General features: G+C 39.3%; 1 protein-coding gene across 2 annotated transcripts in view; it reads left to right on the top strand.

Annotated features, from left to right (window-relative positions):
- The first annotated feature begins 18199 nt into the window (after positions 1 to 18199).
- Positions 18200 to 27713, top strand: part of LOC119131936 (astrotactin-2-like) — a 165866-nt gene continuing 156352 nt past the window's right edge. For both annotated transcript variants that reach the window (XM_037266800.1, XM_037266799.1), the window contains exon 1: positions 18200 to 18722. In XM_037266800.1, coding sequence (XP_037122695.1) covers positions 18332 to 18722 — 391 coding nt within the window. In that variant the 5' untranslated portion in view covers positions 18200 to 18331. The remainder of the gene's footprint in view (positions 18723 to 27713) is intronic.

The raw sequence follows: 27713 nt of genomic DNA, 5'->3' as shown, positions 1-27713 counted from the left end.
ATGATCTTATACAAGGACCTCTTTTTTTTTTTTTTTTTTAAACCTGTCACTATCATAGTCCACTCTGAGCCGAGTGGACAGGCTGGGTTTAATGAAAAAGCGATACAGAGATAGTGGCGAGAGATAGAAAGATGGAGCTGGGGTAGATACATTGATGTCACTTTTGAAACCTTTACTGTAACGGCGATTCTCTCGGGGCTGACCGAGTGAAGGATGGTGTCAAAGGGGAGCCCTGATTGGTTTTAAATGGACTGTGACAGCACATCGTTGAGATTTTTCATATTAATGAGATAGGATGAATAACATGAGGAGAAAGAAATTGCGTGTGGACCTGATACTTAATTGAAATGTAGAATGTCAGTGTTGGAAAAATTGAAAATGCTCAACTATTGGATAGGTTGAATATCTCCATTTATTTCGGAAAGTTTTTAAGGTAAATGTGGAATGCTTAAGAATGTTGTAAGTTTTGGAAATGTTTTTGTTTTTTGCAGTTAGAAGGGTTTGTTTGGTCTAGAAATTGTAAATTGAAGAAAATTGTTAATTAGGTTGTAAAATGAGCAATTTTTCAAACAGTGGCCGTTTATGAAACAATTTGAAGTTGGAATGGGTGGAATCGGTAAGGTAAGGTGCATTTAAGGCGGAATTAGTCAAATGTTGTCGTTAAATTGGAAAATTGCTTCTGTAAAAGGGTACATTAGTGTTTTTTTGTTTTTTTTAGAAATATTGAAGTCTTGAATTTGGGATATCTATATTGGCATTTCTAATGGGAAAATGTGGAATTCTTCAGATGGTAGGCTACACAATGAACATTTAAAAAAAAAAATGTTCGATTTGACTGAGAAATTGTGAACTTGAGGTGATTTTTCCCTCATCTGTTAATCATTCACTGCCACCATTATGCATTTTAACTTTGAGGGATGGTAGTGAATGAGTTTAAAGTAAACAAGTATATTGATGACCCGTTTTAGTTCCCTCAACTGTGCTCCATATAGATTTTCTTTTTGAATCCATAAATGCCAATGATTCAAGTCATTTTGCACATTTCCATCTGAAAGCCATTCGGGAGACGGGAAGAGCTGCAGCAAGACAAAACAATAAACTAAAATAAAGCACGGCAAAGTAGTTTGATAGGGAAGTGGAGGGGGGAAAAAAATGAATGACCTGCACGGATAGAGGATTGACTCGTGGCTGATGAAGAGGCACCCATCTGGCAAAATAAAAGAGGTCATGGCGAGGAGAATAAGGCCAGTCGTGCGTAGCAGATGCAAGATTAAAGGCAGAATAAAGGCGGGCAGCAAATAGCATTGAGAATCTGCAGTGGTAATGGTAGCTAAAATAAGCTACAGTATACAAAAGGTGAGGAGCAATGCCAGCAAGATCATTAAAAATACTGCAGAGCATGCGGATGTTGTTTGAATATTGTGAGTGCGGAAAGGGTCACCCACCAGAATTTAACCTCATCATATCGGTTGAAAATAAACATATGATGTAACATCGCTAATTTCATAGTTGTTGTTACTTTTATATTAAGTGGCAACAGTAAAAGACGTGTGACGATTTGTTGCTTTTTAAACAACTCTCAAGCGAGCGTTCTTTCTCACGTTTGACACATTCATGACTGACATTGACATCATGTTGTAAATTTACTATAATATATATAATATACTGTGTGGTCCAATATTAACTACATGGTGGTGATGCCTTCAGGGCCCAACATTCATGTTCTGAAGGTACCAGATGCACGCAAAAGATCAAACCAGTAGTTCGTCAAATCCTCCTGAGCTGGACATCCATAAAACATGCCTTCCTTAGCTTGTGACTAATAAATCACATATTGCATTTTTTATTCTCTGATCCGTATCGAGAGCATCACAGAGGTTGGAGGGGTCTCTCTGTTTTTTTTTGGGTTTTTTTAATCATGGCTTGTACCCCACAAATAGTTGTGGCCAGAACATTATTTTTTTCCATTTAGTGCACCTCTACTTCAAAAACACGATCATGGTGACTTGTATAGCTTTAGATTTTCCACCTTTGGCTTAATCATTTTACCTCGGACCATTAAAGATAACTGCGTTACGACCCCCTTTTTAATTCAAGTGGCGCGCGTGGCCTGCACGCACGAACACTTTAACAATTGAAGACGTTTCCTCTTTCACTGGCTTCTTGTTATCTCCAGTAAACTGCCCACCTTGTTATTACCTCCATGTATTTCCAATTATTTTATATGTGAAGGAGGGCAAAGGGACAAACGGAATGGAGAGGAGCACGGGGCGCGTCGAGCCACTTTTGTAATGCCATCAGCAGGTTATAAGAAAGATAAATAGTTTGGCACCTTAATGGAGCCACACTGTTATTCTTTATGAATAAAGTGAGATTGCTTCATAAAAGGTGCCCTTGGTGATTAACGACAAAACTGAACTTCTTGCATCGAACCCGCATGTAAAAAAAATGACTCTCTTGTATTTACAGCTGTTAATGCTGCAACCATTTAAAAGTTGGATGTACTGCGGGTTAATATCTTGGAAAAGATCGCTGTTGGCATTCATAATACATTTTTAATTTTTATCTTGGAGAGACGAGCACTTAAACCGAAATGCTGTTTTCATTTGAGTCTTAAAGGGGACATATTATGAGAAATTTAGTTTTTCATCGCTAATGTACAGGCGGTAGAGTCTGCCACCAAGTATGAAATTAAACAACCACATAAATCTATTGTCAGCTGTGAGCAAGTCATGCAAAATCGTTTTCTCCAATTTGCATAATACTTCTCTTACACTGACTTTCGTATCACTATGCTGTCAAAGCTAAAAGCTTCACAGAATCTTCAGCAAAGTTGTTGGCGATGTGTGCATTGCATGTGCACATGCAACGATCTGCTAGGATAGTCCAGAAAGTGAAGTCCAGGTCCAGAAAGTGAAAACCCTCACTCCTATAGCCTATTTTTCTACTTTTTATTTTTGACCAGAACCTAATTGGAATTGTGAAAAATACATGACAACGCTGGTTATTTAGCACTATATAATTCAATTTGAATTGGATTGTTTTGTTGCCAGTATGTTTTAAAAGGTCAAACTCTTTGTCTCAAACCCCCACATTGGCTAATTCTCCTCATAATTCAAGCATCTTATCTAAAGCTGACCATCAACACAAACTATTTGATTCTGTACATCCCTCAATAGACAAAATTGTTGATTAATTGTACGAAGAGTGCGGAGGCTGAATATTGTTGGAATACTGATCCTTTAATCATAGCCAATATTGCGAGGCATTCTGGATCGATGCCAGACATAAAAGCATGAAGCCTAACAAACTGTGCTCAATTTGCCAACTCATTAGCCTAATTTGATCAGTTCTTTTTTTTTTTTTTCTTCATAACTTGGCTGCATGCAGATGGGGCAGCCTTAGCATTCACTTCAGGTTCCTCACTTTAAAATTAGCATATTGTCAGATTAGTGCCCTGTCTCGAAGGCTAATTGTTGGAAATGTTCAGTCTGGCTGAAACATCTAGTCACTTTAACATCATCCATTGTAACTTTAATACAGTACGCATTTGCATCACTTTGTCTTAATCAGTTTCGAGATGGGATACATACTAATGTTTGAATGACGAGTTTAAATGCTATTGTGATGAAAGTCAAATCAGTCAATTATTTAGTGATGTCAATTTTTTTCCAGCACAGTACAAGAGTCCCCAACTCCCCAACTTTTGTTTGGGTCGTAGACCGGTTTACGCAAAAAAAAAGATGTATTTGAACTGTTAGGCATTTAGACACATAAAAGAAAATAATTAAAAATACAACTCAAGATTTGGTCCATATGCATGAAAAATGAATAGCTCATACTAAGTAATATTTGGAGAGTATTACATTATTATTTAAAATTAAATGACTTACAGATTACCTGATTTTGGTGAAGACTGTAATTTCCACTATCAACCCAGGCTATCAACAAAACTCGTATCTCTCAACAAAAGAATCTGCCAAAAAGTGAAGCATTACAATATTTTGCTGCGTTTTAACCGAAGTATTGACAATCACAACAATCAAAGAAATCTAAATATGAGAGCCTCGTACAATTGGAGCTCAACCATTGTCATGACGATGAGGGTGACAGACGTGATGAAGCTCCTGTCAGACATGAATTGATGGCGGTGTGGTTCGAGCAAGGACGCTCACTCCCCTGTTTTGCTTTTCTTTGACATCAGAGCCTCATTCAGAAGCAACAGCCGCTCTTTCATGCACATCCGCCCACACTCCATCCACACCCACTGTGCTCTCCATTTCTTACTTTCTCGTCAGGCTAAAGAGTTTTGCCCGCGGTCTCCGCAGCATGGTAAAGTCATCGCACCTTTTGACAAAGATGGAGAGGATTGTTTTCCGGCACTGTTCTGTACTCAAGCTGCGAGCAGCACAGGGGGCAAGCGGATCGATACCCCTCACAAGTGCTGCTGTTGCTGACGTTCTTGTAGATTGTCAGGGCTCATATACAGGAGAGTCTGTAGGAGTTGAAGAAAAAAACCCTCACAGTTGTTTTCTACCTTGGCTAAAGGCAAGGTTTGTTTTTTATGTCAAAGTTGCTACATTCCTGTATAGCCCATACTTCCAGGCAACGACAATTTTTCATTATGCCGTGGAGCGTTGATAGTTGAAACGACTAGTCGACGAGTCGACTTTAGTACTCTGCATTGGCAGGGAGGAGCTTGTACCGTATTTCCCCGACTATAAGGCGCACCTAAAAACCAAAGATTTTGTCAAAAGCCGACAGTGCGCCTTATAGTCCGGTGCGCCTTATATATGGACCAAATTCCTAAATTTAAACTGGCCCGAAGCATTGTGTCATGAAATCTATCATAAGTGGCCCGCTGAAGACTATTAATCATGAATCAAAAAGACTTTGGATCATTATTTTGTGATTGTAAAGTAATTTGTTGCATATGAAGTTGAAATAAAAAAGATAAAATGGAGAATGATTTGATTTGGATTAAAAATCGGACATGATGCATTATATAAGGACAAAGTTTTAAAATGGGCCATTCATTGAAAGTGCGCCTTATAGTCCGGAAAATACGGTATGTTCCAAACATAAACACCCTAACCCTATGTTAAAACTGTATGACTTGAAGACTATTGAAATGAAAAATATACTATCTGTCTCTTGAAACGTGACAAAATGTTGGTGAAGGAATAAGATCTTACATTGAGCATACTGTCAAGTCAACTGCAACTTCAAAATATATTGTACTGGGCCCATAAACACCTAACATCAGTTCGAGCTTATATTTCATTTGTGACACTTCATCACCCCGCTTGAAACGTGGCAAAATGTGGATAGAGCTATTTAAATATCTTTGCGTATCGTTGTAAAACTACTTGTCAGCCACACCCCAACTTTGGTTCCAATCATATTGACCTGACATCGAGCACAGATTAAAATCGGCCATGCTTTCCACTATAAGATGTGGAATGCACAAGATTCCGTTTGTAGAATGCTTCTGGTCTGAATTGTGTCTGATGTTCTATATCACCCTGTGTGACTTGGAAGAGGAAATTCACAAATACTGATACTTGTACAATGCCACTAAAATGATTTATTTTAAACTGTGGACCCACCTATTTCACACTCTCTGGGTAATGACTGTTTAGTTTAACACAGAAATGAAGGATGTATGAGGGCAATGCTTGTTTTATTACAATTATCCCCCAGTCATTTTATTCTGATGACATAACCTCAACCTAATATTCATTTTCAATTGAAATGAGTCCACCGAGTGATTGAGCCAATCAAATATGTGACTGCCAGCCATCTGTCGCACAGTGTGATGTCAAATTTTGCTTGAACAAAAGAAAAAGTCATTGCAATCTGCACCATCTGCTTCATCTTGCGACCTGTTCCGCATATTTGAACTGCTTTACTATTGTAGATATAAGGCGACTCCTTCATACAAATATTTTGCAGCTATTTGGTGTTGGCAATATAGGTTTAGGTTTGACAATGCCATCAATTCAGTGCAATTTCAAGTCTTATCTTTAATAATTCTGTGGTTTGTGTGCCTTTTCTTGGGATAACTTTCTTCAAGCTTTTGATTGGCTGAAATGACTTTATGGTTTTGAGTCACACGAGTGAAAATGTGGAATATCCAAAAATCGATAGCCTCTGCACCTGTGGGGTCCAAGAATATTTCAGTGGGAGCCAGTGCCCCTGCGGACCCCTTTCTTAGACTTAGACTTAGACTTAGACAGAACTTTATTGTCATTTTGTCAACACTGGTGTGTACAAAACGAAATTTCGTTGCATACGGCTTTCAGCAATGTAGAGGTATTTCGGCTGGTTATAAAAAAAAGTGACATTCTATATAAAAATATGAAAGTACAAAGTGCAGCAGTGATAAAGTATGTGAACAGTGCAGGAGACAAAAAGCAGTATTTACAAGTGTGCAGAGGAATGCTACGTTTGAATGTTCAGCAGTCTGACGACAGCAGGGAAAAAACTATTGCAGAACCTGGTGGACCTGCAGCGGATGCTGCGAAACCTCTTCCCAGAGGGCAGCAGGGAGAACAGTCCATGGTGGGGGTGTGATGGGTCACTGATAATATTTCGGGCTCGGGACACGCAGCGCTGGGATGACAAGTCCTGAATGGAGGGAAGAGGAGCCCCGATGATCCTCTCTGCTGTCCTCACCACTCTCCTCAGGTTCTTCCAATCGGAGGCGCTGCAACCTCCACACCACACCGAGAGACAGCTCCGCCAGTGATCCTCAGCCATTCAAAGACAAGCTATCCATGTCCAAGTCCAATTATGTTTTTAATCGTTTGGACTGGCATTTTGTCCCTCACTTACATGCAACTATAATGAAAAGATACGCTAAAATTAATTGACTAATGGAGTTGATGGAGGCAATAATTGCAATGGAATTGGAGCTTCTTCCAAACATTGTCCCATCGACAAGGATGTTAGGTGAAGCTTCAGCGCTTTCACCGAGGGGAGAAAAAAACAAGGATAGTCAGGTGACCGTATATAGCAAGCAAGGTACTTCACGTCTCGTGAAGTAAATCTCGCTTGAAGAATGTTTACTCTCAAGAACATTCAAGCATAATCCCAGTTTCTAAAACAGGTAACAGGTTAAATCAATTACAGTTTAGCAGGTGAACAACGTTCAAAAACTTCAAGACAAGAGTTTTTATGAAAAAAATGCTTGACATAGTATTTAGTGTATGAAATATTGAGCAAAGATTTTTTAATAGCTACAGTAGAACCTCATAGTTTTTGATGGATGTTTTGCAAGAATTTATCAGGAACCCTATTTTGACGCCATCATGAATTCATCTAAAATCCACTTCAGCAAATCACTGCTAAAAAAAAAAAATGCTAGACTGCACTCAAAAAATATGGGAGACTACTAGATGTGCATGAAGTATACAACATTTTGTGAAATATATTGTAATTTGACATTTAAAAATAGTTGGAGCAGAACACCTTGCTAATTAAATTGCTATGTAATGGTTTATTTTTTATTTTATTTTTATTCATAAAAAATAAAAAATTAAATTGCTATGTAATGGTAAACATATAATGTACTATTATCTGAACGACTAGAAAATACCATACCATATATCCACACAGTTTGAACTGTGCTTGAAAAGACAACTTGCTTCATTTTATTGATAGTGCGTCATACAACTATACAAAAAAAAGAAAGAAAAAAAAATGCTCACCTAAACCAGTTGCATGTTTCTTCATAAAACATAGGCAACCAAAACAAACATCAGCATGTTCTTATGGCCATGCAGCAAGTGCAGATTCAACTCGACATAAATTTGCACAAATCTGCTTCTCCTGCAACTTTCAAGCAAGATCGTCTATCATAATTGACGGTGCTGTGAATAGCAAATTAATCATTTTGCGGGAAACGGTCGATGGGAACCATTAATGTTAATGTCAGCTGATCGTTTTACTCCTACACTAGCATTTGTACAAATAAAAACACGTTACTTCTTACATAAGGAAATACAATATTTTGTAACAGAAAATAAAACAGTGACAATATTTTATGATCACTATGCATAGTTGACTAATTCACTCAAACTTAACTGAATTTACAATCAACTACATTGCATTAACTCTAAATTTGGAAGAAAAAATGTTTTATATTATAGGCCACAAAACGCTACAAACTGTTCTTTGCAAACATCATGCATGAGCTCATACTGTCCCCCACCTCCTGTCGGAAAGCCAATTCCAACAAAGGGAAAGTGCCGCAACCCGGAGCTCCACATTTGGCCTTTTTGCTATTCTAAGCGCAACACTGTTTGGACACAATCTCCTAGAGAGCTATTGATCTGGACTGTACTCTATCAATCTTCACAACAGTGACCAAGTTTGACCATGAGGACTACCATAGAGAGGCATGGAAAATACACCACTGGTGTTTCCCAGACAATTCAAATCCTTTTGTTGCCTCAGATCAAGTGATGCATGAAAAAGAATACAAAATGTATTCAGTAAGCTCCGCATACACGGATTTATGAATTCTACCCTACAGCTGGTAATGGTGTAAGGTAGGATCTGAAAAAAAGGCTCACGGGGGTCTTTTTGAATACAGAAGGCAATGGTCTGCAAACAATTTTTATCCAGACTTCTAGCATGCAATGGCATTCAGAAGAAAGAAAAAAAAATACAATTTCAAGCTCATAAATGACATAAAAGCTACCGTCTTTCCTTCTATTGTTTATGACTAATGAAATGCATATATAGTATTTATGGCTAGTAATTGAAATACCCCGAAAATAGTAACACACATTGAGGTACTTATTCATGAAATAATTTCAATTTCCTTTTTTATTGTTAAAAAAGTGTAACTATATATATATATATATATCAGTGACCCTCACCCAACAGACAGTTGAAATGTGTCATTCTCGTGACATATGACAATGTATTATATTCACACGTTTTAGTGGCTTTGAAAGAAGAAAATCATCTTGTTTTGTCAGCTCTCTGAGGGACCATTCGTATGTAAATTAGCCCTTGCTATTCTTCAGATAGTCCAAAACAACCTTGGTTTCTTACACAGATAGATAAATAAAAAAATAACTGGTTGCATCTGTGTCTTCCATCAGGGGGAATGAACATGCAATGGTCCAGCGTTCCTTTCAGCGTCTTTACAAAAAAATTGTGCAAGCAAGTCACTCCCCTCTGAACCTTTCTCTCGACGCTTTGTTAGCTATTCCTGCCATGTACGAGCTATTGTCACGGCTGTATGAGGGCTTTTATTCATTCCGTCCCCTGCCTCGTTGATAATTGCAAATAAATATCGTTTGCAAATGAAAATGAGTGTGGGGTTATCTGCAATCATGTCTAACCCATAAGGCAATGGCAAAAAATGTTTTAATTCATTGGTTTGATATGGCACACTAACACTTTAAGGCCACATTTTTGTCACAATTCAATATCAAGATCAATACTTTAGTAGTAGCCCTCTTGAAATGGATCGGCTAGGAACTATAACACCATCAGCGGGACGGCATTTTCTGTGTGAAATGTTTGGTACGGTTGTCTTTGAGTAATTTAGCAAAAAAAAAAAAAAAAAACTAGGCTTCTCAGTAATGCCAGCTCAACAGCGTGCTGTCATTTCACTGTCAAAAGACCATGTCTGTTCCATTAATCCAAGCAAGAGAAAAGTCAATTAATTAGCAAGTCTTTCAACTTATCAATCAATTCATCTTTGAAATGTAAATTACAGCCGGGTTTCTGCCTCCGTTGGAAGCAATTTATCAGCTTTTTGAATGACACGGTACATAAACACTGAATCTACAACAGAGAATACTAAATAATCATCCAGTTCATTTACCCTGTATTTAATTTGTTTTGAGCTTTTGTTTTTTTTAAATGTTATGTATTTACCCAGTTTCCCAAGACAACAATTTTTCTTTAGGAACAGAAAAAAAAAAAGTTAGCAGAACGTTTTTATTCCGCCTGACTACCTGTCTGCCTTGAGAATTTCACCTGGAGAAAATGGAAATCTTAGAAAAACCTTCTTTTCCTTGCATTGTGTGTACGGAGGCTATTCCGCATCCCTTTTGCAAGAGCTTGTTTGGTAGTGTTGCTATCAGAGACATCTCGGTTTCTGTCATACTTGTGACATCATAATGAAAATGTCTGAACAAGCCAATTTTTCATAATGCAGTACTCTAAGGGTTAATGTTGGTCTACTTCCATACATGCATCTATAAAAATAAAACACGTTGCTAGGCTCCGGTGAACTTATTGGGTACATGTCAGTAAAAAAAAAAAAAAAAGACACAGTAAAAGAGCATCCTACACTTGTGAGTGTATCTGGCCCTCAACGCCTGTGTTCGCTACATTTGCTCTGACATTTAAGACCACCTCTTTGTTATTATTATAATGATTGAACATTTTTAATGTAATATCCAATTTGGCAAGCTCAAATGAAACTGCCTCAAGTCATTTGGCTCCAACCATAGACTTATCTCCTCCTGTTTTGCTGTATTTTTTTTTCTTTTGTTCAACAACCTTCTTGTCTGTAAACATGCTCCACTGGAGTCTGCCTGCAGTGATGATTTTAACTGCAGAACAACGTTGCCCCCTGTTGGTGGCTTAAAAGAATAGAGTTAAAAAGCTGCTCCAACATGGCCAAAAGAGGTGATGTCTGAGTCTCATTTTGGAAAGCAACCCTCTTGTCTGCTTTTGAAGAGGGCTTGTGCAGTCGGGCTGAACGTAGCCAAGCAGAATATTGCTTTGCTTTGCTGAGGCTGTCAGCGGGTGACAGCTGACCCAGCAGATCACAGCCGAATGATGGAGGGGAAATACGAGTAGGGGATGGGGTCACCTGGAGGTAGATTTTCTAATACTACGGGGGGATGTCACTGAGACCAATCAATGAGGTGGAACGCCCCCCCCCCCCCTTCCACCTCAAGCCTCTCATCCACTGCAGTCGCGTGCAGGTATAAGATGATAAAAAGATTACTCATACCCAAGGGAAAATATACATCAAGGGGAATTCATGCAATGATTCACCACGCTAAAAATACAAATAAAATCCACTCACAATTTTGTTCGGCCTCTTAGATGCAGACATGGCACAAACAAACTCTCATGCAGTGATTCAGAGACTCATGTTGGAATTATAAATGACCACAACAAATCAACAGAGCGGGATGTTCTGAATTTTTTCATCAGGTATTTAGAAATATATTTATTTTTTATATTAAATGAACTGATAAAAGATGCAAAATACTTGAAATGACTTCAATTAGTTATAATTATAATATCATATATTTGAATGTTACTACTTTTTTTTGGGAGAGGGTATAATTACTGCAACTGCTCGTAGATAGATTAAATTAAAAAGCATCTGTGTTGTGTGTCCAGCGGCCCCTTATGACTCACATGATTCAAATGAAAATGCTTGGCCTGCATGTGACTGATAACGAGCCATTCATTTGAACAATGTTTACTGGAGCATATACTAAAGCAACGAGGGTCCAGGGTCTCCAGGCTCGGGCTTTGGGAAGGGCAGACATATTGTCATTATAAAAAGAAAATATCTGCACACAAAATGACGATCAAGGATGAGCTGACAAGAGGTCACGCATAAGTTAAACCAACTTACAAAGTACATCTTACCTATTATGTATTTTTCAGATTCAATGGAGAATATTTGAATGTCGGAAGCTGCCGTTTTATTTTGGCTAACACCAAGCATTGCATTCGCCAAGAACAATTCTTATAGCCGACAATATCCAAACATTTACTTACTAAATGACGTCATAGATGGGAAATATCTTACTTTTCTGAATTAGTCATCATTGTGGTTATTGCTCCCTGCTTTTTGGTCCTCCATGTTGCTGCTATTTTGTTTTTCAATAATTTATTTGCACCAAGATCTGCTCTCTGCGGATTCTGGAAAACATGAGCATATTTTGACAGTACGGAGTAGAACTAGAAAGTACAATTATCTGATATAGAATGTAAATGTAGGAAGTCATCAGAAAAAAAAAAGCTAAGTAAAGTAGGTCCTACAAATACCTGAAAACTTTCCTTTAACAAAGTATTTGTTCGCTACTTCCACCACTGCAAAAACCTTGTATATAAAGCTGAGCTCTTGTGAGCTAAAGTGATTTAATAAAATCCAATAAACTTAATGAAGTCACCTTTCTTAATACATTTTCACAATAATCTGATCGTGTTTATCTGATGCTACGACAGGAAAATAAATGTGCAGGCAACTTATTAAGTTGCAGCATTATCAATTGCTTTAATTGCACTCTTTGTCCATGTAATTAGTTGGCCTTCGTTCTACAGCGGTCAGCGTGTGGGAGGACGGTGTCATCGGAAGCGTCAAATTAGGGCGCCGGTTGTACTGATGAAGTAGCGGCAGTGGGGGGTCGATAAAGGGGGATGGTTGATGGGCGAGCACCATGACCGGAAGAAAGTGGTACAGTAGCTTTTCCAATAATGTGTGTCACAATTGTAATGACTCGTTTCAGACTTTTTTTTGTCTTTTTTAATTTTATGAATCCCTCCTATAGATCACAATCAGAGTGACTTGCGAGTAATAATTAAACTCGGATGGATGGATGGATGGATGGATGGATGGATGGATGGATGGATGGATGGATGGATGGATGGATGGATGGATGGATGGATGGATGGATGGATGGATGGATGGATGGATGATGTACAGACGGGCGGGCAGGCAGACGGACAGACGGACAGATTGATTGCTTTCATAAATCATCAATGTCCAAATCATATTCTATTATTGGTCCGTCCTCACTATTGGTCTGTTGATTTTATTCATTCTCATGACTTAATGTCACCTAAAGATTGCAAGACTGGCCATTTTTTTTCTTTTTGTTTAATTTTTTCGAAGATAACGAATAATATGGATACATTTGAGGAAGCAAGTTTTATTAAAAATGGGTAGCTGTGATGCTTTGGTACAGAAGAAACTGGTCATGGAAATTGATTGATTTCCATGTTTGCGCATGTACAATCCATTCATACATTTTTTATAGCTTTGCAATATTTTATTCACCTGATTATATACGCTATTTCAAAGAGCTTGTACAATAAGCGCTCCAATCACCATTTCCTTACAAGTAGTAGTAAAACTCGCTCAACGGTGAGAAATTTATTGCTCCCGCCTTGGATGGTGACAGATGGAAAGAGGTGTGGTGGTGAGGACGGGGTGGATTCCGAACGGAACGGTGAGGAGCAAGGCCTGAGTGATGAGAATAAGGCCGCATACACCTGACCTTGCCCTGCTGTCCCAGCACTACCTTCTGTCATGGACAGGACTAACGGATGGGCCGCTCAGCGGGCCAGGATGCACACGCTAAACCTGGCTTGACAAGAGGATGACGGAAGATGGGGAGAGCAGAAGGGGCGAGGCGGGGGAGGACAGGGTCACCCAGAGGTAGATCTCGTTCCACTCGGAGTCACTATCAATGATGAGCAGTGTGGCCTTGGATGGCAACAGTCCGTGGCACGGTCGAACTGTAAATCTGCTTGAAGATGCCACTGCGGCACTCGTAAACATGTGTCTTTCCTCCTGTAATGGGCAAACAGAAAACCCTGACCTGCTTTGGACTGAACACTGCATACTATTCACTTATTTGTCATCAGTTTGGCAGTTCCATTTCCTGTTTCATGGAGGATGTCAAAAGAAGACAAGAGTATATATATATATATATATATATATATATATATTATGTAGTTTGGGTGTATTTCTGTAACTGAATGTATACCATTTATTTTAACATGATTATTAATATCAATTAAATGGACTTGGATTCAATGTTTTTTGTTGTATTCAGGTTTACTTGTAGTCATTTAAAATGTATTTTTTTATTTTATATCGGTTTGCATTTTTCAAACATTAAAGCGCATGTGGGAATAGAGATTTTTTGATTTTGTATGTTTGTGTATTGTTTTATTTTATGAGAGGTTTGTTCAAGCTACAACTGTTGTGAAAGCGCAGTATAAATGAACCGGAGTTTTTTACAGTTTTACAACTTTTATTATCTAATTCTGCTGACACATAAACAGCTACTAAAACAATAGTATTATTTGACTAACATCAAGATCTAGCAGATACATTCTCACATGATAACACCGGATAAGCCTTTACTCTGAAAGGAGACTAAAGGTCATGCCCCTCAGTCATTGCACTTCCGAAAATCAGTTTAACATCTCCGTCTCAGGTGAAGCTTGTCCGTCAAATTCAATTTGGACGCATTTGCAAAGCCGCCGCCACCGTCTCGTTTGGATCAAAGCAATTTCCACAGCCATAAATCTCAAATAACCAAGCGCAGAACCTTTTTAAAAAGCTCTCAGTCTGCTAATAAAAATTCCTTGTTCTGCTCCCTTGTTTTAGTTTTAGGTCGTTGGATACCCATCGATCCCACGTGATGATGTCTTGTTACTGTTTTGCAATTGACGAACGCTCCCGACTCAATGAAATCTGTCAGCCAAACTGTGGCATCATCTCCATGGCTGCAGCCCGCGTCAGCACCTTTAAGCGGAAACAGCAGCAAAACTTTTGCCCTTTAGGCTAATCTTTGAAGCTGGTTGCTCTATTAGTGAATCACTGAAGTGTTTTAAATACCACGGAAGGTAAATAAATGTCAGAGTGGCGATTTAGAGCTTTGATGATAGCTGCAAACACGCTGACTACATACTTTGCTGGCTGAAGGCGACATTAAGATGAGCTGTGGGCATTTCTGTTGTCGCTTCTTGAAACAACAGCAAAACTTCTGAAATGAATCAAATGAACCTTTTAACGACCCAGTCAACCAATCAGCACATTTAAAAAAGCAAATAATCAGTGTTAAAAAAAAACATAGATTAAAGGAATTATAACACATGATATTTCATATTTTTTGTCAAACATTGAAACTATAATGCAATAAATTCAAAGCAATCCCAAAAATCCAATCACTCCGAAACTTGAGCTGCGTAATTGTCTAAAAATTTATACTTTCTTTCTGAGTTTTTTTGCTTCTTCATTTTTTTTAGATTTTGCTCATTATTGTGCTCTTTTTTTAGTTGCACTTTCTGGCGCTGAGAGTCAGCAGTCCATTATATCAGCTTTACTCAGTTTCCCTTTTATTTCTTTATTTGGCCTTGTATTTCTCTGTACTGATCCTTCTCACCTCCGAGATGCATTATTGAATGCTATCAGACTTTTTTGTTTTATTTACAATGCTTTACGCAAAATCACGGGGAACTGCTGTCTTTCACTTAAACCTGGGGTCAGCAGGCTTCACCTCAATGAAGAGGGACAATTAGGAGTCGAAAGTACAGTTAGTTAAAGTGAGAGAAAAAAAACAAGATTTCCAGAGGCATTTAAAAAGCCTCGTTCAGGTTCTTTGGATAAGCCAAAGCAAAAAAAATGGTCTCAATGGTGGTAAAGTATAATGAATCATACCATTCAAATCGTAGCACTTGGCTGTGTCCTTCATTCATTCATAAAAATAAGACTATTATTGTTGCACAAATTGGTGTTGGTGTACATTTTACAGTTAAAATATGAACAACGTTTGCAACTATTTCCTTTACACTTTCTTTATTGTTCGTCATATATAATATAAAGTTCAGTTTAACCTCAAATGAGAAAAAACTACACCGTTTTAGTCCCAAAACCTCCGGAAAGGAGCAACAATAAAAACAAATTAAATGTTTAGCCACCAGTGGTAATTTTGCATTTCAAATTTCTTCAGTGACAGAAAAAGAAGCTCATCGTCAGCCACCAAGTGAAGCCAGAAGGGCTAACAAAGCCGATTTATGTCACATCACTGATTTTGTCTTTATGCAAATCAGAGCCCCCTTAAGCCCATCGTGACATTGTTGTCCTCAGGCTTGTTTTCTCCGACATTAAGATGTCACTGTGCGCTATTTTTCTAAACTCTTTGTGTGAGTGAGTGTGTAGTGTGTCTATGCCCATGTGCGTGTGTCTGTGTGTGCACTTGGGTTTTGTACAATCAGGGTTAATTTAAGTATTTTTCCTCCATTGTGATCCAAGTTTAAAAAATGTCTGATTCAGGGATTCTCTGAGATTATCCAGAGCGATTATTCTGTGGTGTGGGGTGTAAAAGTGACTTTTCCTGCCTGATCTTCTCTGGAAGCGATGGGGCTGACAGTAGTGGATGTTAAACCTGTTTCATATATGTGGAATATGTGTGAGTTCAACATTGCATGATCCACATGATTGAGGTGTGAGACAAAATGATAGCCAGTAGGAAGCGACCTGAAGCTTGTGCTATGGCCGTGATCTAATAAAGACGCATTTATTTGCCTAGGTTCTACTATTTCACCGCGTAATACATGACTCTACTTCTTCGTATGTTCTGCGATATGGCTGCTCTGTGGCACCATGGCGCCTTTCACAGGCTAGTCTTGGTACTGCGGTGGACAGCAGCTTTGGGGAAAATGATGACTGTCAATGGAGATATTGTTTCGTGTAGTGTGCTACGTTGATCTCATGAAGTACACCACACAACATATGAACAAAAAATGGTTAAGACAATAATAGGGACTTTTGCTTTAGGATTGGAATGCATTGGAACAATCGTTAGTTGTTATTATTGCTACACACCAAGCTACCATGGTGCAATTGTATCAAATCGTAACATCTTTAGACTTGATGGAGTGTGTTCATTCTCGTACACGTGACAGTTCAATATTAAGTATAAATGTGACAGCTAGCAGCTGTTAATCACGAGACTTTGTGTGACTGCTTTGTGCAACTGTTCCACTCTTTTCACAAGGACTCAACTAGAAATATGAGTCTAGACGTTTCCCACTCGGCAGTAGCCACTGCATGAATTATTCTGTATCGAGTGACGCGGAAGAAAACATTTTCCGTGAAATGTATTTTTCCTGACACATTTTCAGTGGTTGGTGTGTTCACACTAAAGATGTAACAAAGATGGAGAACAATTATGTCCAAAAGGTTGTGAGCAGCTAACAGCAATGTCAAGCAGTGCAAAAAAAAAACCGTGACAAATATTTTTTAAATATTACATTCCAATGACCAATATTCTTTGTAATTGCCTTGAAAATGCAAACCACACTGTGTTGCTCCTAGAGATGATGATGACGACGATGATGATGATGCTTTTATATTGCCTCATTCTCATTCACTGGTGCAGTCAGCCAAAGTGAATTACTCCTCGGCGGAGTGAATATTCTGTAATTGCAACTGGGATCTCTCAGGTGAAACATTCTGAGGTTGCAACAGTGGGATTAATTTAACTTGCATCTCCCAAAAGTTCGAGGAGACCTGTCGAAACAGTATTGGTTGAATGATAACAAATAACAGAGAGGGAATAATTACTTCCAGGCTCAAACCTTTATTCGTCGTGTAAGAAATGGTTAAGTCATATTTAAACAACAATAACTCTCACAAAATTTGAAATACAAATCACCTCCCATACAAACCTAAAATAACAACGGATTACACGTTTAAATAGTTTTGTTAAAGTTTAAGATAGATTTCTCAGTGTGCGGTAAGTTTTGGACAACTGCAAATTGTGTAAAAATGAAATGTGCATTCAAAATGTTCAGCAGAGGTCAAACTAATTTGACTTGTAATTGTTTTTAGAGTGCATTCCACAGTAGGTTATTCAAACATGTCACCTGGAAGTTAAATACAGTAATCCCTCGTTTATTGCGGATAATTGGTTCCAAAAACCAGCCACGATAAGTGAAATCCGCGAAGTACTGGACAGGCTAACGAGTTAGCGGAAATATGCCAATTCGTGATCGTGACGGACTTCCAAAGGAATGTAAATGAACATTTGGAGCGATACTACATTGTCCAAAAGGTTACACACGTTTCCTCAATTTAGAAGTTTTATTTTGACTTTTAAATGTTTTTTTTTAATTGGGGGGAAAAAAATCCGCGATGTAGTGAAGCCGCGATGAACGAAACGCGAAGTAGCGAGGGATCACTGTATTTCCGTTTGTAAATATTTTGTGAAATTGAAAGGAGCACACGTTTGCTGTTACCTAAACACTTTGAAGACTTTTTTTTAAAATGTAATATTCAAAGCCAAATACTTTTAAAACGATTTAGCTCAGTGGAGAAATGAGCGATTGAAGAGTGACAACTATAAACCCGGATGACGTGCCAAGGGGGCGGCTGGAGGTTCGGATCCCCCCCCCTCTCCAGCTCACCTGTGCTGCCGCCTCCTGGACGACCAGAAGCTCGCTTCTAGCTGGCTGATTGCTTCCTCTCATAAGTGCACGGCCACTCTGCAAGCGCTTTCAAAGCCGCACAAGCGCACACAAGGAGCGCTGGGGCCAAATGGCGAGCACCGCGCCGTTGCTGCTGCTCTTCCGCCTGCTCCTCCTGGAGCTCACGCCGATCACCGCAAGTGCAACCGACGAGGGGACACCCGGCGGAGAGGGACACGCAGCGGGGACTCCGTGCGAGATCAAGAGCGTCACCGTCTCCACGCTGCCCGTGCTACGGGAAAACGAGTTTAGCTTCACCGGCGTTGGAGCCTCCGGGAGCTCGGTCGGTGGAGGTAGCGATGGAGTGGGCGCCTCCGCGGGAGTTGGGGGCACCGCTGGAGGAGGACCGGGTGGAGGAGGAGGGGACTCGCGGCTCCTATTATTCGTCAGGACGGATCTACCTGGGCGGATTTCTGTCATGGATGATCTCGACAATACGGCTCTGCCTTACTTCGCCCTCGGTAAGAACCTCTCTGATACCGATTCGACACTGTCAGTGTCACATTGGCACATGATGATGATGGTGATGTTGGTACCTGGAATCAATTTTTGAGTTAACATTTGCATAAATGAAGCAAGTTTTGTTGTCCTCTTAACATTCCAGAAAGAGTGCAAGTAATCAGGACGCTACTATTGTTCGTGCAAGTTCTTATTACTAATAATAATTATGATAATAATAATACAGAAACGGCATTGGTGTGTGCAAACTGTGCACCAAGCAAATTTCAACCTGAGAAAAAGTCATTTTCATGTTTCCTTTTTAAAAATATCTATATTTTACGTAGTTGTATGTAGAAAATGAAATGCTCTTAATTTGAAAGATCAGAAATATCAAGTTGAAATAACTGCAATATTAATTAAGACATTTTGATGACCCTCCCACAAATATGAAATTTCCCGAAGTGGGACAAATAACGGAATATATTTTCTTCTTAAAGACCAAATGTCACTCACTGTCTCCCCCTATAGGCGTGATATATATTAAAGCTGCAGGAGCGTAAGTATATTTTGTTTATATTTTATTCTTATCAGTATTACGTTTTGACTGGTGACATTCCCATGTTGACACACTGAAAATGATTTACCGGAAATGAAATATTTTACCTCGCTATGGGCGGATTTCGAGCACTTGTGAAACATACAATACATCTAGAGAATCCATCTTTGAAGGTGATAAACTACCCTTTTTTTCTTTAATTACAATTATTTTCACAATTTCACCAATTCCTTGTCTTATTTTAAATCTATTTTTAAAATTCTCAGATTATACTTGAATGTTTCTTTCCAGTGTTACCCAAAAGCTCTTTTGACCCTAATACAACACAAGTTTTGGTTTTCCCTCAGCTTCAAATCCATTGAAAAGTGATTTCCCTCACTGCACACGTTTTAAGTTACAATCTCATTTTTCTCCTCCTCGGTGCTGCTCTCCACGTGTTGTCGCTAAAATACGATTACATTTCATGCACACCCTCGCCCTCTCTGTGCCCCAATCAAGGGATGCAATTTGGTCCTGCAAATATGCATGAAATTGATATTTTACTCTCACACCAGTACACACACGTCCATACACACACACGACACAGTGGCTAGTGTTACTTCCACTCAATGAGATGCTTAGCTAGTCTTTGCGTCACTGTCAAGCAATAAGAGAAAACACACACATGCAGAGATGAGGGAACAGATGTAAACGGCCCCTTACTGTTTGGTTGACGGGTTGTGGGAATTTTCCTCTTTTAAAAGGATCTTGTGTGGTGAGATTCACTGAGTTTATCTTAATAGTTGGTGTTGCTGTTGAACAACACATTTGCTTGAAGGAGATGTATGAGTTGTAATTCTCCATCAAAGAAGCAGTGTTTTTTTATTAGTTTTTGTTGGTTAGTGAGCACGATTATGCTAATAGCACGAAACTAATGGAATAAGAGTTAGTGTGTTCATATAGGCTGCGGCAAAATGAAACCAATAAAACATGGAACGAACAACAATGTAATTTGTCAGGAAATCTGTGTCACTTGTGCTTTTTATTGTTTCTCCTTTTTAATTAAAAAATGAGATCAGTGCCACTGAAAAATGAATCTCAGCGTGTTTTTATCATTTATAAAAAGCCCTGTTATTTGAGTTTTAATTGTGTGATTCAACACAATAACACAAAACAATGTGATTTATCTCACTGCTTCATAGGAAAAAAGCAGACCAAATAAATGGTAGCTACTGTGAAAACACCATGACTTCAAAATGAGACTTTTTTTTCAAACTATATATAGCCTGCTGTGTTATTTTAATCTCTTCCCTTGGTCTTAATTTTCCTTCAGAACTGCTGCAGGGCGGCTAAAAGGCTGGCAGGACGGCAAAGGCCTGCGAGCACTAAGCTAGTAAATCACTTTTCAGTTCTCATCGACTGGTGAGAAGAAGGGACTTCTCTGTGCTCTCAGGCAGCCAGGCTGCAAATTTACAGGAACTCTGCTACTCTGCTAGCTTAGCACCCCTCCACTCATCAGCGGCTAAATGCTAAAAAACATTGGTACCTCAAAGGCCAGATGTTTTAAAACATCCATCCATCCGTCCGTCCGTCCGTCCGTCCGTCCGTCCATCCATCCATCCATCCATCCATCCATCCATCCATCCATCCATCCATCCATCCATCCGACCATCTGTCCATCCATCCATCCGTCCATCCATCCATCCATCCGACCATCCATCCATCCATCCATCCATCCATCCATCCATCCATCCATCCATCCATCCATCCATCCATCCATCCATCCGACCATCCATTCATCCGTCCGTCCATCCGTCCATCCATCCGTCCATCCATCCGTCCGTCCATCCATCCATCCATCCATCCATCCATCCATCCATCCATCCATCCATCCATCCATCCATCCATCCATCCATCCATCCATCTGTCCATCCATCCATCCGTCCATCCATCCATCCATCCATCCATCCATCCATCCATCCATCCATCCATCCATCCATCCATCCATCCATCCATCCATCCGACCATCCATTCATCCATCCGACCATCCGACCATCCATCCATCCGTCCGTCCGTCCGTCCGTCCGTCCGTCCGTCCGTCCGTCCGTCCGTCCATCCATCCATCCATCCATCCATCCATCCATCCATCACATTGGCTTTTCTAGCTAGCTAGCCGCCAAAATCATTGTCATTGGTGATATATCTCCGTCGATCCGTGCATCATCCATCCGCCTATCCGAATAGCAAGTAATTAATTATACCCTGCAAACTGCTTCTGAATAATGATGTTGGTATGGTTATTGTCTTGTAAATTCATCTTTCCTCTTAATGTTGCTGAAATACGGTCTTTGGAGGCTAGCCCGAGACACAAACAGATGCTCTGCGCCTAATGCACAGTAAAACCCTACAAAAACTTTATGTAGGTCTTCACGAGTGTTTTTGTGCAGACACTAAGTCGCCATATGCACTCTATTAATAAGGTCATCAACATCAGTTTGAGGAGTTTTCAGCAGGACAATAAATATTCTGGGTTTTGTATGTGATATAGCCTATTGGAAAAAAGGCAAGTGCACAACATTGTCGATCTTCAATTTTTTCTGCCACATCATGTGCAGTACTGATGCAGATTTGGTGTAAAATAACATTTGAATTACTTCTTTAGGATTTCATTTTTTTGTTTCCTTGGATTGCTATAATAACCTTTAAACTGAGATCTGGGTGAAACTTGTTTTATGCCTTGCCTCTGCCTCTCATCGGCTCATGGTCGCGTCAGCAGAACTGTAGCAAAAATGATACGGCAGATTTTAATCAAATACGGCCATTAGCCACCAAAGGACTTTTTAAATCGTCGGAAATGTCATTGAAATTTCAGGAGGTTGTGGTATTTAGTATCCATCTGAGGTTGATGCTGATAAGCCGAATGCTGGGCAAACCACAAGAGAAGTGTCGTCTTGCACCTTCTCCTTCATTATTGAAGGCACCATCGAGGTTTAGGGAAGGAATGAACGTTTGGGAAGGGATGGCAAGTACTCTTCCTGTTGTGGTCTGTCTGCTCAGCTTTGATTTATGACCACAAGTGTCATGGAAAATGGATGAACTGTATTGAGGAGAGATACTGGGCTCAACCCCCTTGTTTCATTCTTCTTTCCTTGTTGTCATGCGTGTAATGGACTCAATCTATTTGGACTGCTCCGCCCAAATGGTCCATTTAGGCACTTTGGTTGTGTTGATTCATGTTTTTCCGACTTCTCTTCCGCATAATTGCACACAGAGGGAGCGGCATGTGATAACAACCCGGCAGGCCGCATAATTTTAACAAAGCTTGCTTTTCTAAATAACGGAGAGGAGCCGTGTGAAAGGGAACTGTGGCTTTCCTGACCCTCTCAATGATTAATGGATGCTATGCTAAACTATGACAAGAGCTCACACCTGCTTTATGCCTCATGGTAAAATCATCATCAAAAGTATAATTTGAGATTAATGTTGATGAACTGCACACTAAATGTGTGGGAACAGTGCTTGTTGCCGATTAGCCACTGCCTCAAACTTGACCGGATCTGGCCTTAGGTGACCCTGGGCATGGATGTAGCTGTCAGACAGGACACAGCGGGTTATGTTATTTATATGCAAAAGTGTTGTGTGTGTGTGATATTAACGTTTGAGCAACGTTGAGTTATTGATATATTGTTATTGTTTTCACTATTTCGAGTGTTACTATATTGTGATTGCATTAACGTTTGAGCAAGTTTGAGTTATTTATTCTATGCGCCTTATAATCCGGTGCGCCTTATATATGGACAAAGTTTTAAAATGGGCTGTTCAGTGAAGGTGCGCCTTATAGTGCAGAAAATACGGTAATAACAAAAAACAGGACTGGACACAGCAGTGGCAGAACGCTCGCCGAAGAGACACGGGAGGTCACAAGACATTCTGGCAAAGCGTAAATAAGCAAGCAGAGCTTAAATACTCAAAGACACAGAAGACACCCAATCCTGTGTTGAAATAAAGTACCATAGCAGTGACAACATTAATAACCCAAACACAGTTATGGAGATTATGCTTTGATCGTTATTTGTTGTCAACGGGCAAAGGCTTGCAAGACATATATTTTTTTAGCCATTTAAAAATCAAAATTCCTCTATGAAATTTCTCATCGCCCTTCCTTTGTTCCGAGCTGAAGTCTTTTACGATATCCCCTTTTAACACATTTTCTTTTGTTCTTTGGAATGTCAAGCGGCGTCTTTCTTGCTCTCTTGTTTCCTTCTCATTGCATCTTTGCAAGCATATAAACACAAACACAGTTTTCAAGACGGAGAGATGGGAGATGAAAAGCTGCAGGAATGCATGTAAGAAAAAAAACGGTTTCTTCACTGGTGCATATGTGTATCTGCGTGTAGGAATCTTAGAGCCACAAGCTCCAAATCAAAATTCATAAAGTTACCGACACGAACAGTATACACTGCCTGGTGTGTGCGCGTTGAATATATAATGTGACACTGATTTATAAGGGCAATTGAGATGAGTTGCTCTTTTTCCACCTCCGAATCCCTTAATGTGTCCCCGCTACACAATGAATCACCCCAAGTGGCGAATAACGTGGAATGTGACTCTTAACTTTGGAAAAGCCTGCAACACGTTTGGGACGCTCTAAGTTTGGCTGGCGTCCCATCAAGATGCACACAGAAACAGAGCGCGATATGGATAGAGAAGCTTTCAGGAAGAGAAGAGATAGGCTAGCAGCAGTAATGTACCTTAATTGGATTGATCGATTAAGCAATCTGTGTACAGCGCTATTCATTCATAAAAATATAACTCAAAGTGATTTACATGAATTCAAATAAAATTGTCAATTAATATGTCAGGTCGTCTCGAAACACTAATTTTGGATTAACCCAAGACCTCATCTGAGTAATCAAGGAAAAAAAAAAGTTGCCTAGCCCTGCTTTTTAGACTTTAAAAAACAATTTAAAAAACTCTCTTGATGTAATTTTTTCAATAAAAACATTATCCTTAAACATAACTGAAAACTTACAATAAACACATCTGTTAAATAAAATCATCGGACCTGGTTAAAGTAAATAATTAACAAAATAACTTGTAATCTAACCTAGTTACTTTTAAAAATAAGTAACCAATAAAGTAACTATTTTTCAAGGTAACTGCGGCAACACCGATAATGACTGTCCAAACCGGCCCGTTATAAAGACAAATTGTACAACCTTAGCTTTTAATTTGAAAGGTCTGAGGATAATCTTAAAAGAGAAGGCGCATCATCCAGGCCATTGTGTCAATTCTCTTGAGTCGTCAAGACGAAAGGAATTACCAAAATCATATCGCTATCGTAATTACACACGTGACGAGCGACACGAAAAGGAAAAAAGAGGTTGCCTTTGTTCCCGTAAGCCGATCACAATGATGTTTAAGACCCATTAAATTCGATTCCCGCCAGAATTTCATCTGCACCTTGGAAGGATTCCAACTCTTGCACATCCCCGGTGCCTCGTTTAATTTCAAATTGTGCAATGACTCACATTTGCTTTCGGGACCAACATTTTATTCCCATCGTTGCATTTGCACATTTGTCCGAGTTGGCTTTATCTGTGCCATAAGTCCCTTTTGTCAGTAGAATAATACTGTCTCCCATCACAGCCGTGATGACACAAAGGCTCTATTTCATGTGCTAAACCGTCAAACTGATATGTACCATGACGATAACATTATCCACTTTGGATCTTTTCAAGCGAGCTCAGCAAGCCCGAAGGGAGAATTTGACCTCACACGTTGCATGCTCATTGGTATGACACGGCTGTATCCCCCACTCCGCCATCTTATCCCCTTGTTGCTTTCGAAGACACGTAACACGTACGTTTTTTTTTATATATATTTTTTTCTCAGGTATTTTGTCTGGCGGTGGATTAAGCTCTGATCTGTCAGCAATTACCTTTAGAAGTAAGAACACAGCCGAGCGTTGCCTCCCCGAGGTTACGGCTCGCTGATCCGTCTTTAGACTGGTTAAAGGCCCAAGGTGAGCAGTGGATTTGCAGCCCATTATGTTACCACAGGTATTTATGCAGCAGACGGTTAAGATTGTCATGCATATTTGAAGAGCGGCTTGAGAGAATAAATTGGATTTGATCTTGACAATGTGAAATTTGTGGAGAAAACGAGGACATTCTATTACACAGCGGTTGTTTGAGAGGTTAGCTGCAAGTTATTGTGAAAGCAGCAGCAGGGAATGCTTGTGTTTAGTCTTCTCAAGTGTAACAAACCTTGAAATTGCTCTGGGAGTTTACAGATTGACAGGTTGTTTCATATTTTACTTTCTTAAATGTTTTTTTGGTATCAGATAGTGGACTTGAGTCTAATAGATGCCTTGTCATCTTTGCCAGCCAGTCGGATAGCACTCAGAAGATTCCAACTATGAGGCAGACATGCTATCCATGCGTCTCAAACCACATGACGACACGCTATGCAAATGAATTCAAAGTTAAATGTCAAATTTTTGCATTTGTCGAAAGTTTTACATTGGAAAAAAACACACTTACCCCTTATGGCTGGGGATGAATTTCCGAAACATAACCATTAGATAGCGACTCTGTTGCGACACAGCACCATAAATTCTAATTCGAAAAGTAAAACAGTAATTTGAGTTAAAAAAAAAAAAAGAGCCGTCACATCGCTCAGCATCCGTCCCGCCTCATTGGCTGCATCTTCTTTGTTGTGCTGCTGCTGCCACGGTGCCGTCCTGGTGGAGAGGAGATGCTGCCAGGAGTTTACAAGACTGGGCCATTTTTTTTTAAAGTTATTTTTAAACCAGAATTCATAGAATGCTCTAGCAATACATACTTCAAGTTGAAGTGTTGACATTGAAGTCCGTGAACTAAGGTAAATTGTTATGGGCAAAATTGTATTAGCAATAGAGATGAGCTTCCAGATTATTATTTCCTGTACTGGTCGCCCTCAATAGAAAAATGTTATCTCAGCCAAGGTTACGAAAGTGATTTAAAAAATTGAAAAATACATTTCACATTTATAAAACTAGACAAAGTTGTAAAATGTAGTGTACACGTTCATTCACAGGTTTTTTTTTAGGCTGAAATTTTTTCATTATTTAATGTAAATTAAATATTAATTATTCAATAGAAAGTACTAGAGCAGATGTTTTCCCGTTACCGCTGCACCCCCCCCCTCCCAACATAAAGTTCACCGCCAGTCACGGATGATTTGATAATTTCAGGAAACTTAACCGATCATAATAAAGTGCTGTGTGTTCGCAGTGTGTGCCTTCCATCCATTAGTCCAATTGCGAGATCACTGTTCCGTAACATGACCGCGATCGGGACAAATGCACAATTAACTCAGTAATGAGACAGCTCAACAAACAGTATTAATGGGTTCATTCAGAGCGGCACTTTCAAGCAATCAGCATTTAACTTTTCCTGGTAAATATGGCCTTTCGCTATTCGATGGCGACCAATTCATCCCAGCTGAATTGATGATAGAAATCTCAAAAGCTCTCTATAATTCTTACTTTAACCCCTGAACGGCTTCACAGAGCTAACTTTTGTGCATTGGTGAGTTAGATGTTGCACAGTTTAATGACTCCCTCATTATGTTAATGCATAGCCATATAAGGGATCTTCATTATCTAAAAGCCTCTTTGCTAATTTAAAGGATGAAACATTAATGCGACACTTGGAAGACATGCGGCATTTTTACAAACAAACAAAAAAAATGTCATTTTGTTGACTATTCTTAGAAAATATAATTGCAATGGATTTTGAAAATTTTTTGTGTTTAAATTAGTTACGTTATTCTTCCAAAGAGATTGATGACATTCTAGTTATCCAAAAATGTTTGGCCATCAAATATCGTACGACGCCATATTTAGCAGAAATCGAAGGAAGTACCTTTTAATTTAATCTGGGTCTCTTTGGCATTGCAGTCAGCTATTTGTCGATGTTCCATTATACAGTAATTTCTAACGTGACTTTCTAGAGGAGTGCGTAACTTGTGCTGAGAGCATGCTCACAAGATTTCAAATTGCTCACAGAGTCTGAGTTGACATTTAATTCTGCACGTCCGTTTTCCACAGTGAGTGTCTGTTAGTATATTTGGCTAACCTTAAGGTTAGCCACACTTTTTAAAGTTGATGCTATATTTTAGCCTCACTTAATCCTGAAGTACATTTTATTGCTTCAGTTGACTGTCCCAATTTTACCATTTGCATTCATAGAATGTTTAGCTATAGGGGGGAGACAAAGAGACTATATTTGATGCTCAAGACAAAATAAAAGCAGCGACACTTTTGCAGTGTTTGATGCAGTGAAAGCTTGATGTGCAAGAATAAACTCTCTGACAACACAATAATGGAATCGTTTTCTCTGCAATCTCATTCCTACCTCTTCTCATCGAATGGGATTTGCCCCTCTGTTTATTATGATGAAGCAGGCGAATGATTTGTTAGAATGCTGCA

Source organism: Syngnathus acus, chromosome 12 (assembly GCF_901709675.1).
Source record: "Syngnathus acus chromosome 12, fSynAcu1.2, whole genome shotgun sequence".
Classification (NCBI taxonomy): domain Eukaryota; kingdom Metazoa; phylum Chordata; class Actinopteri; order Syngnathiformes; family Syngnathidae; genus Syngnathus; species Syngnathus acus.
This window is presented reverse-complemented; position numbering and strand designations above follow the sequence as displayed.